The sequence below is a fragment of the Oncorhynchus keta genome, chromosome 11, assembly GCF_023373465.1.
Source record: "Oncorhynchus keta strain PuntledgeMale-10-30-2019 chromosome 11, Oket_V2, whole genome shotgun sequence".
Taxonomy (NCBI): Eukaryota; Metazoa; Chordata; class Actinopteri; order Salmoniformes; family Salmonidae; genus Oncorhynchus; species Oncorhynchus keta.
Genome location: NC_068431.1, coordinates 22,587,311 through 22,608,434, shown reverse-complemented (window position 1 = coordinate 22,608,434; position 21,124 = coordinate 22,587,311). Strand labels below are relative to the sequence as shown.

At 42.7% G+C, this 21,124-nt stretch overlaps 2 protein-coding genes across 9 annotated transcripts in view; one reads left to right on the top strand and one right to left on the bottom strand.

Annotated features, from left to right (window-relative positions):
- The window catches only part of adad2 (adenosine deaminase domain containing 2), a 40,654-nt gene that overhangs the window by 8,687 nt on the left and 10,843 nt on the right, over positions 1–21,124 (top strand). For 3 of the 7 annotated variants that reach the window (XM_035779937.2, XM_035779936.2, XM_035779934.2), the window contains exon 1: positions 20,710–21,100. The exons of 1 other annotated variant lie outside the window; for it this stretch is intronic. In XM_035779937.2, coding sequence (XP_035635830.1) covers positions 20,980–21,100 — 121 coding nt within the window. In that variant the 5' untranslated portion in view covers positions 20,710–20,979. 3 more of the 7 variants (XM_035779940.2, XM_035779942.2, XM_035779935.2) reach the window with 3 other exon arrangements.
- Positions 1,511–21,113, bottom strand: LOC118389931 (delta-like protein B). 2 transcript variants are annotated; one of them, XM_035779933.2, is made up of 7 exons: positions 20,966–21,113; positions 6,138–6,377; positions 5,970–6,027; positions 5,599–5,856; positions 4,120–4,481; positions 3,589–3,805; positions 1,511–2,285 (listed from the first exon to the last, which is right to left on the bottom strand). In XM_035779933.2, the coding sequence occupies exons 1-7, from the start codon at positions 20,966–20,968 to the stop codon at positions 1,564–1,566; spliced, it is 1,860 nt and encodes a 619-aa protein (XP_035635826.1). In that variant the 5' UTR covers positions 20,969–21,113; the 3' UTR covers positions 1,511–1,563. The 2 variants fall into 2 exon arrangements, with proteins under 2 accessions (XP_035635826.1, XP_035635825.1); XM_035779932.2 differs by lacking the exon at positions 20,966–21,113 and adding an exon at positions 6,479–6,795.

The following is a 21,124-nucleotide window of genomic DNA, read 5'->3' as shown; positions in this document are numbered from 1 at the left end:
TTATACACTTGTCAGCAACGGGTGTGACTGGAATAGCCAAATCCACTAATTTGAAGGAGTGTCCACATACTTTTGTATATATAGTGCATACAAAAAAATATATATATATTTGTTGCCTCAGGGCAACGTTGTGCAGTTAAGTTACTTTACAGGGCAATATCCTGCTAAATGGAAGACATGATGGCCTTGGTCAATGTTTTTGCCAACATATCCACTAACATTCACAGGCAAATGGACACAGGGACATTCTATGGGTGAAAGTAGCCTAATAAAGCAGTTAGGATCATACCCTCTGATAGTGAGGACAGCAAGGAAGAATGGGGCCACAGATTCAGGTTTGAGAGTCGGTGAAATACTAGTTAATGCCCAATTTGTATTTTCTTATGAAAATAGTGCTTGTTTCTACTATATTGTCTTACGTAAACCCCTATGAAAACAACCATTTTAACTGAATAACATTTAATCCTATATCTTATGGCCAATGTACTGTATGTTGATAATCCATAGGCTAGAAAAGCTGATGATTTTATAATCTTTATTCAACACATTACAAACACAACAAAACATTTTTTTGAGAGCAAATGCCAGACTAAACACAAACTTTGGCATGAACATAAAATTACACTGGCTGTTCTTCAGAAACAGAAATACTTATGTCAAGATCTGTGTATCAAAGTTACATGTTCATTGATTTCAGGCCATAAATCAATTTGGTGTTTCTTCCTGGAGTATTTATGGGCTATTTAGAATACACAGAAACACACAAAGATGCAGAACATCCATTACAGGTTGTTCATTTAGGATCACATAAATATATCTCTGGATTTGTAGCAAAAAAGGTGAAGATTTGACAAACATTTTACACAATAAATAAATAACAAATAAAATGATGGTATACCGACTGATGTATGTATGTATGTTAGAAGAAATGACAAAAATATGTTTTATCTTTTGGAATTGCTCAAATAAGAGTTCTGGTGAAATGTGCAAACAAACAAAAACACAGTGAAGTCAATCCAGAAAATATATCCTCGCCTTGAAGGTCATTGATAAGTCATTATTGTGCGCTGGTGTTCCAAAAACATACAGGTCAGAGAATTAGGTCTTCCTGTATTTGGTTTAAATGGTTCTTCGAGTCATTTGGTGAATATGACTGTGTTGCAGCAAGGGCAATGATAGAGAGGTCAGTGTCCAACGTAAGTGGTCATGTGGTATTGGTAGTCGTCTCTTTGGGTTATTTGACGTGGAAGACCTTTCTCTGAGGAGATTTCCTAAAGTTCTCGAACTTCAAGAGGTCACTTACTGTTGTTCTTCATGACGAGAGGTTGATTCCAACATGTTTTTTCTTTGTTTGTTTAAATTTGCAACGTAAAAATGATGACAGGAATCCAACCATTCGTAGCATTTGTCCTTTTCTTCGTTCACTTATCATTTGATAAAAAGAGAAAAAAGAAGTGCTGACGATCCCCTGTTCTTCCTCCCCATTTCTGTCCCGCCCTCCCTTCCCAGGTGCGTGGCTGTCCTATATCCTCTTTCTGTCCTTCTTGAGTCCAGACCAGTGGTTCATCTTAGCCCAGCCCCACTCTCCCCCCTCCAGAGGTAGTCCTGTCCGGGGGAGAGAGAACGGTGCTCACCCCCAAGTCCCCGGCCTGTCCTGTCGTCTGGGGGGCTCAGCGATACAAGCGATGCCAAGCTGAGGCGCGGGTCGCTATTGCTGATCTTGAACAGACCACTGGGCCCCAGGAAAGCCTCTCTCTCGCTAGGGAAATGGTTGATCACGGTCTCCAGGTCGTTAAACACTGCTGTATCACTCAGTTGCTTCCTACTACGCAGCCGGTGCCGCCGCAGCACCACGATGCCCGCTGCTAGGCCAAGGGCAAGTAACGCCAGGATGCAAGAGGCAGTGAGGGTGGCGGAAGAAGGCTTATTTGTCATTTGGGAAGCGGGATGGAAGCTGAGCTGCAGCGTGAACTCACAGCTAGGTCCCATGAAACCTGTCGGACACTGACACACAGGACCCGTGAAGTGGGTGAAGCAGGTGCCGCCATTCTGGCAGGGCTGGGCACTGGCACCGCGGCCACAGGCGTCCGAACGCACACTGCAGTTCTTGCCGGCGTAGCCCAACGTGCACGAGCATGTGTAGTCGTCCACGTTGTCCTGGCAGGTGCCAGCATTTTGGCAGGGTACTGAGGCACAGTCATCGATGTTGATTTGGCAGTTGGCACCGGTAAACCCGGAGCGGCAGCGGCATAGCACACTCTGACCCAGGTCTATACACTCACCACCTAAAAGACAACATATGACACGGCTCCACTTAGTACACTGCAGCCTACCACATTCTGAAGTAGTACAAGATGGGGTACATGGGATATCACACTGTTGCCACTTAAGTCTTCATGACTTCTGTCTTTATCAAAATAACATGATTCTGTCAACAGATTGGGATACAATGACTAACGAGGAACTTTTGTTCCCATGTCACTAATCATTTGGACAAATCACAATTTCGCAGGTGCTCGCATCTTTCGAATTTCAGTACTACCAGCAGGTGCATACTTGAACCAATAGAGGTCATCAGAACCAAGACAAGCTCATCTCCATCCACTTTCACCTGCTTCCACATTTTTTTGGGAGCAGGTGAACAGTTTTAAGTTCCTGGGCCTAACCATCTCGTCCGATCTGACATGGTCAGCCAACACAAATGCCTCTAATTCCTGAGGCGACTGAGGAAGTTTGGCATGAGCACAGGCACTCTAGTCAACTTCTACAGAGTCAGGGTAGAGAGCCTCCTGGCTGGATCCATCACTGTGTGGTATGGTAAAACCAACACACAAGACCACAAAAGGCATCAGAGTGTAGTGTTCAATGCAGAGAAGATCATTGGCACTGCTCTCCCCTCCATCGAGGCCATCTATGCTGAGAGATTCCACACTAGAGGCCAAAAGACAGTACGGTACCCCAGCCACGCAGCCAGTGCACTGTTCTCCCAGCTACCATCTATTCTAGGCAGAGATAGAGGAGCATCAAGACCTCCACTACCAGGTTCAAAAATAGATTTTATCCCGGTGCAATCCGCCTGTTAAAACAAGGAACCTGCCTGCTGTTTTTATCCTACTTTTGGCACTTGAGCACATATGACTGAACTGTTTATGATCTTACCACGTTTAAAAAAAATGTGTGACGTTTTGTTTTATGTAAACAAAGTCAGATCCGCTGCGTTGATAGGCAGGTCTGTCTCACCTTCTGTGTTCTGCTGTAGAATTGAATAGAGCGCACTCAACGCTGCTTTGAATCCTTTGTTTGTGGTCAAGAGAACATTGTCGAAATCAAAACCCAACCCTCAAGTGAATCATGACGAACTCACTTACAAAACTCTGTTTTAGACAAGACTGACTTTATGAACAAAATTATACTATTTACACTTTGTAGTCAATTTTGACACTGGAATAAATGTTTATGAATAACATCGATGCCACTGGCTTTTTTTTCAAATAATCTGTTTATTGCCTTCAGTTGCACTTTAATACTTGCAAATGTAAAAGAAAAAAGTTAAACTACTTGAACTTGATACACTACAGTCAGACTCACCATTCAGACATGGGCTGTTGCTGCAGCGGTCTAGTTTCTTCTCGCAGTTGGAGCCGGTGTATGTGGGAGGGCAACGGCAGGTATAGCCCCCCGTTGGCGTCTCCATGCAGGTGCCCCCGTTGAAGCAAGGCCCGTCGGCACACGTCATGGCAATGATCTCACAGTTCTTCCCATAGAAGCCCTGGGGGCAGGTGCACGAGTAGTCGTTCTCCAGGTCCTAAAGAGAGAGAGTATTGTCAACAGAGTATTTTTGAGTACTGTCGAGAGTATGGTTGTTAGAGACACCTAGACTGGGCTTCGGCTGATCATGTTTCTGACATTGTCTTATTTGAACATATTTATTACTAGAATGTGTTTGTTAAACTGTATTAGTGTCAAGGATACATTTCCATTTTACCCTCAAATGGACAATTAAGTTAAAAAATTAAACATGGCATTCCTAGTTAATTAAAATAAAAGTTTGTTTAACACACAATTAAATTAGCCAATATTGAACAACCCCTATTTCCTGCAAGCAGAAATATTACTCACATTGCAGCTTCCGCCATTCTTGCAGGGGTTGCTGTCACACTCGTTGGTCTCCAGCTCACAGTTCGTGCCGCTGTAGCCCGGGCGGCAGGTACAGGTGTAGCTGCCCTGGCCTGTGTTGGTGCAGGTGGCATCGTTGGCACATGGCCGGTGGTTGGTGCAGTAGTTGAGGTCTTGGTCACAGAAGAGGCCGCCCCAACCCTCCTTGCAGTCACACTGCCATGGCTGGCCGCAGGTGCCATGGAGGCAGCCTGGGTAACGCACACACTCATTGCATGAGGGCCCCTGCCAGCCCATCCTGCACTTGCAGTCCCCAGGGGCCTCGCAGTAGCCGTGCCTCTCGCTGCAATCCGCCGAGCAGATGGCTGGAGGGAGGAGGGGAGAGATGGGAGGGTGATTACAATGAATGGGCAGATTGGGCACCCCTCCCTGCGCTTTATATCACAGAACATGCACATACTCAGACACCCAACACCGTCTCACCCCCCTCCCCAGCCCCGTCTCAGACTTCAACTGTTTAAGTATTAAACCAAGCAGCTGGTGAGCACACAACCGCAGGAACAGAAGCCAGTTCTTTCTTTTCTCCCTCTGCCTCACGCACACCCGCAACACACAGACACACAGCATCTCCAACATGTGTCCCTGGCAGTCACGGTTCTTTCTCCCTTTGTTACAGGGGAACAAAAGGCAGATTGAACTCCACATGCATTCAAACTCCACAAGCAATCAGCAGTTAAAACAATAACAAAGCTACTCCCTGCCACTGTTTCACCAAAATGGAGCACTCTCAAATCCATAGACTAAGCTATAAAAGCAAGGACTGACCATCCAATTTTTTTAGGCTATACAGTGTTTGTTTACATTTACTTTGTTTGCAAACATTGGAGTAAAACAAAGGGGATATTTTGGTTTCTGATGGGATACGACAGTTGATCTAGGCTCATGGGGCATTTATAAGTTATTGATTCTTGAAGAATATAGGTACAAAATGGATGTAGTTACTGCAGTTTGCCCCTTCAAGACTGCAATTATTCCTGTCTAAAATAGTAGAACGGCTGGTTAAAGGATTCAAGTGAAATCCTTTAGGGAGACGTAATCTTAATTTAGAAATAACTTCCAACAAACATTTTCATAAAACAAGGGTGAGTTAAAGTGTTGCACATGCTTCATTGTTGGTGTGATTGTGTAGACCTATGTGTAATAATTATTGTGATTAGGCCTGTATGTAATAATTATTGTCACCAATCATTCAGGCCTAAATGCTGCCTATATGCTGTCCCTGTGAAACCTTTAAAAAGTATTAATTGTGTTTCACCAAGGAGAATGCCAACTATAACATTAGCCTCGTTGATCAATTCATAATTGCGTGCACTGTGCAGTCCATCCGCAATAGGCCTATACAATGCAGTCCGTCCAAACTGGTTGACAGCATCTGAGTCTGGACAGTAACGTAGTCATTGACGTTAACTCGATTGTACTTACGATCAGAACAGTAGTTGCCCTTCCAGCCCTCCAGACAGTGTTTGTTCCCCTCCTCGTCACAGGTGTAGTGGCCCAAAGTGTCGTCGCGGGGTCTGCAGTACTCCGCGCAGCTATCGCCAAAGTAGTACTCGTCACAGAATACGTGGTAGGAGTAGCGCAGCTCGCTCTGCTCTCCGAAGTGGACGTCTTGAGACCAGTCCTCGCCGATGGCCAGTCTTCTTCTGGTTGCCAAGCGGCTGACAAGGTTGTTTTGGTTGTCTGAAATATACAATAACGTGTGTATTTTAGTAGCCTATTGACATACCGAATGTTTGAATTTAGGTAGGCTGTTAAAGAAAGGCTATAATATGTCTACTGCAACAACACCGTACCTGTGTATTCTGTAGGGGTTTCTGCGTTCCATGCTTCAATTATCAGTGAAAATGTTCCCTGGAATAGAGGTAAATCCTGGGTTAAAGTTTACGCAATAATGATATACAGTAACATCATTTATATTTCCATGTCTAACATTTCATATTTATGTATAAACGGTTATTTACCGGCCACTTGAAATGGAAAGGTATTCTAATTGGAGCGCTGCTGGAAATCGAGGTCTGATCTGCGCGGATGACGTTGGTATGTCCGGTTCCAAACGTGCATGGTGGCTCCGCATGGATAACGTCCTCCGAGTGTTTTAGACAAATTCGGAAAAATATGTGGCAGTCTCTATGCCTTCTGCATATGCGGTGGGCAGTGTTGAACGAATGGACTTTCAGCTCGAACACTCCAGAGGACGATACCTGCCAAGAGAAGAACGAATTGGACATTAGACATCATATTTAAGCTGTGTGTAAAAAAAGGCAATATTGAGTGGTTCCTTATTGTCACGTGTCGTACTTACCACTTGCATTACAACCAAAGCCAAGACACATCTAAAGGGTAGTGAGGCCATTTATGTCAGTTGTTTGGTTGGTAGCTATACAACAATCCGCAGGTGTATGCATTCGTTGTGTCCAATAGAAGTGACACGCGCTTATTCCCAAAAAATCAAATAGCTAAAGCTGTAGAAAAATATCCTTGCAGTCACACCATAAAATAAGTGTGAAAAGGCATCAAAAGTTATCGCTCTTCCCTTTTCCCTGGTCGTGGTCTTCACTTGTTTTGGTTCTGGTGCTGAATTAGATTGATTTAGGTTTTATACCCCTGATGCGCCCCCTTCGCGCGTTAGGAGGCGGGACAGGGAAAGACCCAAGGGACAACCAGTAGATGTGGGATGCGTGTGTATTTGGTGCTGATTAAATTTGAAGGCACAAGGCCTATACTTCGACCATAATCATATTTTAAATTGTGATTGGATCAAGATTAATTTTATACAGTAATACGAATAGCCAAATGTCAACTAATTTGGAGTTGTGGGCTAGCTAGCCTATGGAAATAGAGTGACACCTGCATCTAAAACGGCATGTTTAGACCTACATATTTCATTATTCAACTTCTATCAGACATAAAAAAAAAAAATACAAAATTGGAAACATGTAAAGAGAAAGTTGTTAATGCAAGAACTTTAGCCTACCGGTATTAAATAAATGGTTTATTAATTGATAGACAGTATCATCTGACGGACTAGGCTACATTTGTGGTTATAATTGGTTATAACCTATTATTTGATACAGCCTATATACTTAGGTTTATAATTTATATTCCAAATAAGTTTTTTCACAAAATGTTGGCATAATAATTCATTGCCCTTATTGTTTTTTTGGTAGGCTAAATATCGATCTGAAGGCTGTATTGAAGGGCTGTCCCAAAATAATTGCTCAGACGCGTGCTAGCCGACAAAAGCAGACAGGTTACGGATAAGACCTTTCATTGTGCGCCTCGGGGATATTCGGGGGTCTATTGTTAACTGGTTGAATTGGGGAGGGCACTCGCACTAGAGTTTTGGATATCATGGCAGTTGCCTTTGTGTGAACTTCATGCGAACAGCTGTATGGTAATCAATGGCACATGGTCTACGGTGCGGTGTCCCCACACACTATTGTTTTCTGGAACCATCCTTCCCAACTGCGCACTACTTTCTTAATGCATATTGATTTAGGGGGTACCAACGGTGGTATTTCCAGCATCTGTCGTGCATGGGCCTTTTGCCAGTATAGCCTATAGGCCTACATCATTATTTCATAAACTGTATTAGGGGGATGAATGATTAAAATGCATACCACAGGCTATCAATACTGATCATCTGCCCAATAGCGTCTATTAACATTGGACATTTGCAAAATATTGAGTGGCAGTAGCAGGTTGAATCAATGTAATTTCAACAAAACAATTAAATGTGATGCCGTTCAATCAACGTGCAAAACTGATTTATTAAAAAAGTCATTTCGTATTTTTGTCATGCAACTTTTAACCTAAATCCAATGACAGGGTGACATTTTTGGTTGATTTCACGTTGTTTGACAACTCAACCAAATAAAACAAAAACTGACGTCTGTGCCCAGTGGGCTAGTTCAGACCATGCACTTCAATAACCTTAATATTGAAACAGTTACTATGGGATGTTGGACTATATAGTCAATTTAACTATTAGCCTACTATATAATCTCCTACCAATAATATGTGTAGCCGAGTGCGTTTTATACAGAGAATAGACTCATTTGTTCTTAGAAATTGCGCAGAGATGTTGAAGTAACCAGTTTATTGAGAACAAACCCTTTCAAGCAGAGTCATAAAAATGGCTTCACTCTAAAGTGTGTGTGTGATTTAGAGGGGGAAGGGCCACTGCTGTTCGCTCGTACATTCATATTCTAACGAGCGAGGGGCGCGTGGCGTCAATGAACCGCACATTATCCCTGGCACACTTCTATGCTACAACACTAATTCACGTCAACCCGTGAAGTTGGGCACAGATCAGTCAACAGATGTAGCATACTGAAAGGAGTCCTCAACGGCATAGAAATATAAAGAAATGTTCATCAGAAATAAATATTAAAAGCTTAAAAATGTCCTTAGTCGCTCAGTTGTTGCAAGTGCCATGCTCTACCGCCAGGATAGTGGGTTCGATTCCCGGGCCGTAAATTGTATACACGCATGACTAAGTCACTTTGCATAAAAGTGTCTCCTAATGGTATACACTGAGTGTACAAAACATTAGGATGACCCTGGGTTAAATGCGGAAGACAATTCAGTTGAAGGTGTTCAGTTGTACAACTGACTAGGTATCCTCCTTTCAAATCAATCAAATCAAAATGTATTAATCACATAGATATGATTAGCAGATGTTATTGTGAGTGTAGCGAAAAGCTTATGCTTCTAGATCTGACGGTGCAGCAGTATCTAATAGGTAATATCTAACAACTCCACAACAAAACTTAATACACACAATCTAGTAAAGGAATGGGATAAGAATATATAAAATATATGGATGAGCAGTGAGAGCGGCTCAGATGCAATAGATAGTGTAGGATAAAGTATATACATGAGATACGTAATGTGAGATATGTACACATTCTTGAAGTGGCATTATTAAAGTGACTAGTGTTCCATTTATTAAAGTGGCCAATGATATCAAGTCTGTAGATAGGCAGCCGCCTCTCTGTGCTAGTGATGGCTGTTCATGCAATCTGATGACCTTGAGATAGAAGCTGTTTTTCAATCTCTCTGTCCCAGCTTTGATGCACCTGTACTGACCTCGCCTTTTGGATGGAAGCGGGGTGAACAGATAGAGGCTTGGGTGGTTATTGTCCTTGATGATCTTTTTTGCCTTCCTGTGACATCGAGTGTTGTAGATGTCCTGGATGGCAGAGGTAGTTCGCCCCCGGTGATGCGTTGTGCAGACCACCCTCTGGCTTGTGCAGACCACACCTGACACCAGTCCCTCCTGCAGCAAAGCACCCCCACAACATGATTCTGCCACCCCGGTGCTTCATGGTTGGGATGGTATTCTTCGGCTTGCAAGCCTCCCCCTTTTCCCTCCAAACATAACGATGGCCAAACAGTTTTACTTTTGTTTCATCAGACCAGAGAATATTTCTCAGAAAATTACAATCTTTGTCCCCATGTGCAGTTGCAAAACGTAGTCTGGCTTTTTTATGGCAGTTTTGGAGCAGTGGCTTCATCCTTGCTGAGCAGCCTATCAGGTTATGTCGATACAGGACTCGTTTTACTGTGGATATAGACACTTTTGTACCCGTTTCCTCCAGTGTCTTCACAATGTCCTTTGCTGTTGTTCTGGGATTGATTTGCACTTTTCACACCAAAATACGTTCCTCTCTAGGAGACAGAATGCCTCTCCTTCCTGAGTGGTATGACGGCTGCGTGGTCCCATGGTGTTTATACTTACGTACTATTGTTTGTACAGATGAACGTGGTACCTCCAGGTGTTTGGAAATTGCTCCCAATGATGAACCAGACTTGTGGAGGTCTACAATTGTTTTTCTGAAGTCTTGGCTGATTTGTTTTGACTTTCCCATGATGTCAAGCAAAGAGGCACTGAGTTTGAAGGTAGGCCTTGAAATACATCCACAGGTACACCTCCAATTGACTCAAATGATGTCAATTAGCCTATCAGAAGCTTCTCAAGCCATGACATAATTTTCTGGAATTTTCCAAGCTGTTTAAAGGCACAGTCAACTTAGTGTATGTAAACTTCTGACACACTGGAATTGTGATACAGTGAATTATAAGTGAAAAAATCTGTCTGTAAACAATTGTTGGAAAAATTACTTGTGTCATGCACAAAGTTGCCAAAACTATAGTTTGTGAACAAGAAATTTGTGGAGTGGTTGAAAAACTAGTTTTAATGACTCCAACCTAAGTGTATGTAAACTTCCAACTTCAACTGTACATACCCCAACCAGAAACCATGGATTACAGGCAACATCCGCTAAAGGGTAGAGCTGCCACTTTCAAGGAGCAGGACTCTAACCCGGAAGCTTATAAGAAACCCCGCTATGCCCTCCGATGAACCATCAAAGAGGCAAAGCATCAATACAGGGCTAAGATCTAATTGTAATACACCAGCACCAACGCTCGTCGGATGTGGCAGGGCTTGCAAACTATTACTGACTACTAAGGGAAGCACAGCCAAGAGCTGCCCAGTGACACAAGCCTACCAGACGAGCTAAATTACTTCTATGCTCGCTTCAAGGCAAGTAACACTGAAATATGCATGAGAGCATCAGCTGTTCCGGACAACTGTGCGATCACTCTCTCCGCAGCCAATATATTTTTTATTTTACCTTTATTTAACTAGGCAAGTCAGTTAAGAACAAAATCTTATTTTCAATGATGGCCTAGGAACAGTCAGTTAACTGCCTTGTTAAGGGGCAGAAGATTTTTACCTTCAACATTAAACAGGTCAACATTCACATGGTCGCATGGCCAGACGGATTACCAGGACGTATACTCAGAGCATGCGCTGATCAACTGGCAAGTGTCTTCACTAACAATTTTCAACCTTTCCTTATCGGAGTGTAATACCAACATGTTTCAAGCAGACCACCATAGTCCCTGTGCCCAAGAAGACTAAGGTATCCTGCCTAAATGACTACCGACCCATCACACTCACATCTGTAGCCATGAAAGGCTTTGAAAGGCTGCTCATGGCTCACATAAACACCATTATCCCAGAAACCGTAGACCCACTCCAATTTGCATACCGCCCCAACAGATCCACAGATGATGCAATCTCTATTGCACCCCACACTGCCCTTTCACACCTGGAAAAAAGGACTACCTATGTGAGAATGCTATTCATTGAGTACAGCTCAAGCGCAACACCATAGTGCCCTCAAAGCTCATCACTAAGTGAAGGACCCTGGGACTAAACGCCTCTCTCTGCAACTGGATCCTGGACTTGCTGACGGGCTACCCCCCAGGTGGTAAGGGTAGGTAACAACACATCCTCCACGCTGATCCTCAACACGAGGGCCCCTCAGGGGTGCGTGCTCAATTCTCTTCTGTACTCCCGGTTCACTCCTGACTGCACGACCAGGCACGACTCCAACACCATCATTAAGTTTGCCGATGACACAACAGTGGTAGGCCTGATCCCCGACAACAACGAGACAGCCTATTTGAAGGAGGTCACAGACCTGACCGTGTGGTGCCAGAACAACAACCTCTCCCTCAAAGTGATTAAGACAAAGGAGATAATTGTGAACTACAGGAAAAGGAGGACCGAGCACACCCCCATTCTTGGCATCCACATAACCAACAAACTATTATGGTCCAAGCACACCAAGATAGTCGTGAAGAGGGCACGACAAAACCTATTCCTAACCTAGACTGAAAAGATTTGGCATGGGTCCTCAAATCCTCAAAAGGTTGTACAGCTGCACCATCGAGAGCATCCTGATGGGTTGCATCACTGCCTGGTATGGCACCGACTCGGCCTCCGACCGCAAGGCACTACAGAGGGTAGTTGCGTATGGCCCAGTACATCACTGGGGCCAAGCTTCCTGCCATCCAGGATCTCTATACCAGGCGGTGTCAGAGGAAGGCCCTAAATTGTCAAAAAGACTCCAGCCACCCTAGTCATAGACTGTTCTCTCTGCTACCGCACAGCAAGCAGTACCCGGAGCGCCAAGTCTTGGTCCAAGTGGCTTAGACCTGGTCAGTCTATGACATGGAAAGAGCAGGTGTTGCTAATGTTTTGTACAGTAAGTATATGTAAAATGTTATGGTTATTTAATAAAGATTAGCTGCCAATGCCTTAAAACATAGCAACTACCTCCTAAAAAAGCCCCAAAACTAGTGCTGGATATTAACCAGATAAGACTAGCCTACTTTGATCCATGCTATAGATATCTGAACATCATTGATACTGAACATTGCCAATCAGGTGCATCCCTTCATGGCAGTAGTATATCCATCTGCAAATTGATTTCTTCAGCAGGATAATGCCCAATGCCACAAGGATAGGATTGTCCAGGAATGGATACACTTACATGACAGTAAATTCAACTTACTGCAGTGGCCTGCCCAGTCACCAGATCTCAAGCCAACTGAACATCTGTGGGATGAGATGGAACAAGCTATTCGTAGAGATTGTAGTAGAGATCCACTACCAGCCAACTTGACATAACTGGGGGAAGCATTATAGTCAACATGGGCCAGCATCTCTGTGGAACGCTTTTAACACCTAGCAGAGTCCATGCCAAAATGAATTGAAGCTGTTCTGAGGGCAAACAAAGGAAGGTGTTCCTAGTGTTTTGTAGTTCAAGGAATACAAGTTAGGCTTCCAGTTGTGTCTTTAACTCCAGCTTTTAATACATTACCATAACCATTTCTATATTGTTTTCCTGGTTATTATTTCTCTGGTTATTACATAGTCCTATTGTCTTCACATACAGTAATGATGGTTCTATTTCACTCTCTCATACCCTGTTTTATAGCTACATTTTCATCATATACAGTAGTAGTAGGTCAAAGATTCTTATTTCAATATCACACTGTTCCCCAGTAAGTTAGCATACCTGTTGTCTTTATATGCGGACCAATGCTGTGCATATCTATAGGTATATCTGAGAGGTCTTTGTGTCAAGGAGCAGATGGACTGTGTGCCTGGTCTCGCTCCCTCTCTGGTGCTGTTTCATTTGTATCCCCTCGAGGGGTGTGACACAAGCCTGCCATGGGGCATGGGAACCTGGGAAGAGGATTCACAGAGTTACTCCTGCCCTCCCATCAAAAGGACAAGCATCTGCCTGGTTCACAATACAGCTGCCCAGAGACCCTTTCCCTAAAGGGAGAGCGGGAGAGTTGGGGGAGAATCAGGCCAAGTTCCCCAGACCCTCAGGGGAAAAGCCAGGCTGTTCTGGCCACTACTCCTACTTCCCTACCCCCAGACTGCAGTCTGACTGTGGGACGGGACAAAAGGAGGGGTGGGGGTTGTGCTGGAGCATGTGGCTGGGTGTGGTAGGTTGTGCTCATTGATATGCTGCTCATGTGCAAGCATGTGGGTTAAGTGTATGTAGGGTAAGTATGTGTGTGTCTATGTGATGTTATAGCTATTTTTCATGTGTGTGTAAGGACATGTCTTATGATACTGTAATACAAGGTCCCTTGCTTGCCACAAACTCTTATTGCTTGGCCCAAAGACGAACACCCCAACCACAATCCCAATAAGAATATCTCCATTGTCAGATATTGTAAGGCATGTATCAATAAGGGTAATTTGTGTGTTTGAGGCATGGATGTGCAAGTCTCTAGTCTTTTCATTTAGCATCTGCCATGTCCAAGAAAACAATGGCTAAATACATTGATATCCCTCCCTGTCTTTAAACTATTTTTATCCTAAACTATCCGTTTCCAAAAAGTCTAAACTTCCACAGACAAATCACTTCCTGTATATAATTGTTATCATAAACAAATGCGGTGAAATACATAACATTAAATGGTTTATCAGCTTGAGGAACAGAAATCAATTTTACAATGTGACTCACAATCCTCTTTGTTTCATGTGGTAGCATGATGATAATTTAATACAGGATAAGACTATAGCGAGATCTGCCAGTCTTCACTTCTACCTCTCCTCCTGTCCCTCGCTCCTCATATCCCTCTCTCCCCATTTCCCTCCCTCACTCCCCATATTCCTCTCTCTCCCCATATCACTCTCTGTCCTCCTGTCCCTAGCTCCCCATATCCCTCCCTTGCTCCCCATATCCCTGCCTCTATCCTCCAGTCCCTCGCTCCCCCTATCCCTACCTCTATCCTCCAGTCCCTCGCTCCCCCTATCCCTACCTCTATCCTCCTATCTCTCGCTCCCCATATCCCTGCCTCTGTCCTCCTGTCCCTCGCTCCTCATATTTCTCCCTCTCTCCTCATATCCTTCCCTCTTCATATCCTTCCCTCTCCTCCTGCTCCTCGCTCCTCATATCCCTCTCTCTCTCCTCCTGTTCCTCACTCCCCATAACCCTCACTCTCCTCCTGGAACTAGTCTGGCAGATGGGAGATGAAAGGCGGGGCAGGAGGGACAAGGGAACAGGAACAGGTGGGGGTGAAATGAGAAGAAAGAAAAGGGCAGAGGTCAACAGGGGCTAAAAGAAACGGGGGAGGGTACATGCGGTCAATTTTACTTTGCTTTTGGCCTCTCTAAATCCACAACTCTTTTCACCAGATGTCAGTTAACTCTATAGCCCAGTGGCGACCTTCTTTTGAGAGGTCAATTGGAAATCTACGAGCACACACACAACGTTGTCTTGGAATGGTAAAGTGAATGTAACATATCTTAGGTTCAGGTTGCAATGGCCCTCACCAATGTTTTTTGATTCTTCCTGTGACTATAAAGGTTGTACATTTGTTATGCCAGTGCAGACATTACCTCCTGCTGCATGTTTGACTTGGCTGAATAGGGACATCATTTAATCCCTTCATTGAATGAGGCCGGGCCCCATAATGCTATCAGCAAAACCAGAGTAGTGCATTTTTTCAGGGTAATTGGAAGGAATTTAACATTTAGTATAATTTCTTGGCAGGAAGAAAGCCTCCATTTGGAACCCATAACATGTTCAAAGTAAATAAGTATTGAAAATATTTTCTCAATCCAGATTAGGAGAACAAGTCATGAATCTCTGTCTCACTACTCTGATCGGAGATGTAAAAAGGCTAGAATACCGATGCCAGGGTTGACAAGCCGTATTTCATCCGTGTATTGCTTTATAAACATGCCATCCAGGGACAGACATGTTTACACTCTGGCTAGAGTTATCTTACTAAAATTAAAGGAGAAGGGATCCAACAACAGTGATGAATACAGCTGCACATTCAGAGGCCCCTGTCAGCCCCCCATTAGACTCCCCCTCCCCTCAGCTATTAGGAATAGAAAACCCCACCACCACATCCTCCAGACCGCACCATCCATGCTATACTACTCCCCCCATAAGCCAGCCCCGGCTGCTGTTTACTAGCCCACTGAGACAGACAAGAGCTGTAAAACAAGGCAAGGCTGTGTTAACTGCCACTGTGTAATAGTTAAGACTAATTGACTGACTTGAAGTTGATAATTAACTTAAGGAACAAATTACAAAAAACGATTTCCAGGAATTTAGCATGAGGCCTGGTTGTTCGCCACAAAGGCAAACTGTGAGCTAGAGTTGGATATAACAGTGAACCTGTTTTTGTAGGTTGCTTTTAATTGGGGCCAATGTGTGTTAAAATGCTTGTGTAGAGGCTGCAACATTCAGCCGCTAATTTACGTAGCTACTTTGCTGCCCTCTAGTGTGCAGACAATGTTATGTCATCTTCACCTCTGCCTTGACAGGCAGTATATGGCATGGGCCACCAAATCACATGCAACCTATAAACAAACAATGTATCTACTGCTTAAATACAAATCTTATGACACATTCAAGAGGTCGACCGATTAAATCGGAATGGCAGATTAATTAGGGCAGATTTCAAGTTTTCATAACAAATCGTAAATCGGTATTCTTTTTTTACACCTTTATTTAATCTTTATTTAACTAGGCAAGTCAGTTAAGAACACATTCTTATTTTCAATGACGGCCTAGGAACGGTGGGTTAACTGCCTCGTTCAGGGGCAGAACGACAGATTGTTACCTTGTCAGCTTGGGGGATTCAATCTTGCAACCTTACAGTTAACTAGTCCAATGCTCTAACCACCTGCCTCCATTGCACTCCACGGGGAGACTGCTCCAATGTGTACCTAACCATGAACATCAATGCCTTTCTTAAAATCAATACACAGAAGTATATATTTTTAAACTTGCATATTTAGCTAATAGAAATCCAGGTTAGCAGGCAATATTAACCAGGTGAAATTGTGTCATTTCTCTTGCATTCATTGCACTCAGAATCAGTGTATATGCAACAGTTTGGGCTGCATAATTTGCCAGAATTTTACGTAATTATGACATAACATTGAAGGTTGTGCAATGTAACACGAATATTTAGACTAATGGATGCCACCCCTTAGATAAAATACGGAACGGTTCCTATTTCACTGAAAGAATAAACGTTTTGTTTTCGAGATGATAGTTTCCGGATTCGACCATATTAATGACCCAAAGCTCGTATTTCTGTGTGTTATTATGTTATAACTAAGTCTATTATTTGATAGAGCAGTCTGACTGAGTGGTGGTAGGCACCAGCAGGCTCGTAAACATTCATTCAAACAGAACTTTTGCGTTTTGCCAGCAGCTCTTCGTTGTGCGTCAAGCATTGCACTGTTTATGACTTCAAGCCTATCAACTCCTGATATTAGGCTTGTGTAACCGATGTGAAATGGCTAGCTAGTTAGCGGGGTGCACGCTAATAGCGTTTCAAACGTCACTCACTCTGAGACTTGGCGTGGTTGTTCCCCTTGCTCTGCATGGGTTACGCTGCTTCGAGGGTGGCTGTTGTCGATGTGTTCCTGGTTCGAGCCCAGGGAGGAGTGAGGAGAGGGAAGGAAACTATACTGTTACACTGGCAATACTAAAGTGTCTATAACAACATCCAATTGTCAAAGGTTAATGAAATACAAATGGTATAGAGAGAAATAGTCCTATAATTCCTATAATAACTACAACCTAAAACTTCTTATCTGGGAACATTGAAGACTCATGTTAAAAGGAACCATCAGCTTTCATATGTTCCCATGTTCTGAGCGAGGAACTTAAACGTTAGCTTTCTTACATGGCACATATTGCACTTTTACTTTCTTCGCCAACACTTTGTTTTTGCATTATTTAAACCAAATTGAACATGTTTCATTATTTATTTTAGGCTAAATAGATTTTATTGAAGTATTATATTAAGTTAAAATAAGTGTTGATTCAGTATTGTTGTAATTGTCATTATTACAAATACATTTGATTTTTTAATCGTCCGATTAATCGGTATCGGCTTTTTTGGTCTTCCAATAATCGGTATCGGCGTTGAAAAATCATATTCGGTCATATTCGACCTCTACCACATTCACAACGTAGAATAAGAGGTTAACTTTCTGGGTGATTTAAATAATCAACCGGCATTCATCAGACTGCCCACTCAAGATAAAGCTTCAAACTGTAACTAGTGCCTGCAACCTGGTTCCGGTTATCAATCAACCTACCAGGGTAGTTACAAACAGTACAGGAATGAAATCATCAACATGTATTGATCATATCTTTACTAATGCTGCAGAGATTTGTTTGAAAGCAGTATCCAAATCCATCGGATGTTGTTGATGTAAAGAATATTTGTTGGTCCGTGGTGTGTAAAGAGGAGCAAACAGACACTGCACTTGACACATTTATGAAATTGCTTATTCCAGTTACTAATAAGCATGCACCCATTAAGAAAATTACTTTAAAAACTTAAATCCCCATGGATTTATGAAGAATTTTAAAAAATGTATGGTTGAGAGGGATGAGGCAAAAGGAATGGCAAATAAGTCTTGCTGCACAACCGATTGGCAAACATACTGCAAATTGAGAAATCATGTGACTAAACCAATTTGTAAGTCGCTCTGGATAAGAGCGTCTGCTAAATGACTTAAATGTAAATGTAAATGTAAACTGAATAAAAACAAGAAAATACACTATGAAACAAAGATAAATGACAAAGAATGATAGTAAAATGCTTGAGCACCTTAAATGAAATTTTGGGAAAAAAGGCAAACTCATTGAATCATCACAGAACCAACTGATATTGCAAACTACTTTAATGATTTTTTCATTGGCAAGATTAGCAAACTGAGCCATGCCATTCCAGCAACAAATGCTGACACTACACATCCATGTATATCTGACCAAATTATGAAAGACAAGCATTGTAATTTTGCATTCCGTAAAGTGAGTGTGGAAGAGGTGAGAAAATGATTAGTGTCTATCAACAATGACAAGCCCCCGAGGTCTAACAACTTGGATGGAAAATATTGTCTCTCCTACTTGCCATATTTTCAATTTAAGCCTACTAGAATGTGTGTGCCCTCAGGCTTGGAGGGAAGCAAAAGTCAGTCCGCTACCCAAGAATAGTAAAGCCTACTTTACTGGCTCAAATAGCCGACCAATCAGCCTGTTACCAACCCTTCGTAGACTTCTGGTGGGAAAAAACATGTGTTTGACCAGATACAATGCTATTTCAAGTAAACAAATTGACAACAGAATTTCAGCATGGACACTCAACAAGCAAAGCACTTACACAAATGACTGATGATTGGCTTAGAGAAATTGATGATAAAAAGATTGTGGGGTCTGTTTTGTTAGAATTTAGTACAGCTTTTGTCATTATCAATCATTGTCTGCTGCTGGAAAAACTTGTGTGTTATGGCTTTACACCCCCTGCTATATTGTGAGTAAAGAGTTACCGGTCTAACAGAACACAGAAGGTGTTCTTTAAAGGAAGCCTTTCCAACATAATCCAGGTAGAATCAGGAATTTCCCAGTGCAGCTGTCCAGGCCCATTACTTTTTTCAATCTTTACTAATGACCAGACACACTGGTTGAGTAAAGCCAGAGTTTCTATATATTTGTATGACTCAACTCTATGCATGTCAGCTACTACAGCGACTGAAATGACTGCAACACTTACCAAAGCGTTGCAGTTATCTTTAGAGTGAGTGGGTGGCAAGGAATAAATTAGTCTAAAACTAAAAGCATTGTATTTGGGACAAATCATTGACTAAACCCTAAACCTCAACTAAATCCTGTAATAAATCATGTGGAAATTGAGCAAGTTGAGATGACTAAACTGCTTGGAGTAACCCTGGATTTTAAACTGTCATGATCAAAACACATTGATACAACAGCAGCTAAGATGGGGAGAAGTATATCAATAATAAAATGCTGCTCTACCTTCTTAACAGCACTATCAACAAGGCAGGTACTACTGGCCCTAGTTTTGTTGCACCTGGACTACCATTCAGTCGTGTGGTCAGGTGCCACAAAAAAGGACTTAGGAAAGTTGCCATTGGCTCAGAACAGGGCAGCACGGCTGGCCCTTGGATGTACACAGAGAGCTAATATTAATAATATGCATTTCAATCTCTCCTGGCTCAAAGTGGAGGAGAGATTGACTTCATCACTACTTGTTTTTATGAGAGGTATTGACATGTTGAATGCACCGAGCTGTCTGTTTGAACTGCTGGCGCACAGCTCGGACACCCATGCATACCCCACAAGACATGCCACAAGAGGTCTTCACAGTCCCTGTCACGCCTTGGTCATAGTGTTTTGGTTATATATTTGGTCAGGCCAGGGTGTGACATGGGTTTAATATGTTGTGTTTCGTATTGGGGTTTTGTAGGCATTGGGATTGCGGCTGAGTAGAGGTGTAGCATAGGCTTGGCTGCCTGAGGCGGTTCTCAAACAGAGTCAGGTGATTCTCGTTGTCTCTGATTGGGAACCATATTTAGGTAGCCTGGGTTTCACTGTGTATTTCGTGGGTGATTGTTCCTGTCTCTGTGTAGTTGGTCACCAGACAGGCTGTATTAGGTTTTCACGGTCCGTTTGTTGTTTTGTATTATTTATAGTTATTTTCATGTATGCTATTCTTTATTAAAGACATGAGTAACCACCACGCTGCATTTCGGTCCGACTCTCTTTCGACAAACGAACGCCGTTACATTCCCCAAGTCCAGAGAAGACTATGGGAGGCGCACAGTACTACATAGAGCCATGACGACATGGAACTCTATTCCACATCAAGTAACTGATGCAAGCAGTAAAATTAGATTTTTTAAAAACATAAAAATACACCTTATGAAACAGCAGGGACCATGAAGCAACACAAACATAGGCACAGACACATGCATACACACACGATAACATGCACGCTATACACACATACATACACATGGATTTAAATACTGTAGGTATGTGCTCGTGAAGGAGGAGGGGCCTGAAGGCACAAGTGTGTTGTGAAATCTGTGAATGTATTGTGACGTGCCTTAATTTTGCCGGACCCCAGGAAGAGTAGCTGCTGAATGGGGATCCATAATAAATACAAATATAACCATAATCAATAAATTAACCAATCAATGTATTTGCACCGGCATGCATTTAGATTTTGTACACCACTTGCCTGCAAATTCAAACATGCCAGAGATGCCACTCCATACAGGCCAGCCTAAATGATTGGCATGGGATACATCTTATGTCAGAATTCACAACTAGTAGCAGGTTAGGAGGATTAACGTAATAGGTGAGGAGAATTGGGTTAATGTTAGGAAAATAGTTAAGGTTTGTTCAAATGCAAAACAATTCTACTTGACAAGATGTATGCCATCTTGCAATTACCCAGTTCCACCGCATGCAGGAGCCTACATTTCTAGACAAACAAACACAAAACGAGAAAAAAAAAGTAATTGTATTGAACATAGAAACGCGTAATTTTCATATGTTGATGGGGTGGAGATGATGAATATGAAGTAGAACATGACATTTCCCTTTCAACGACGACTCACCATCAAGATTGTAGATGTGTGTAACGTTAGCTAAACAGCAACACTATTGTTTTATCCCAAACACGTCAGAAGCTTCTGCTCGTGTCCAAATCCATCGAGGGAACGTCAGCCTTCAATTGACATTTCGGGGTGACGGTAACAATTAAAGTTTTATGTTCA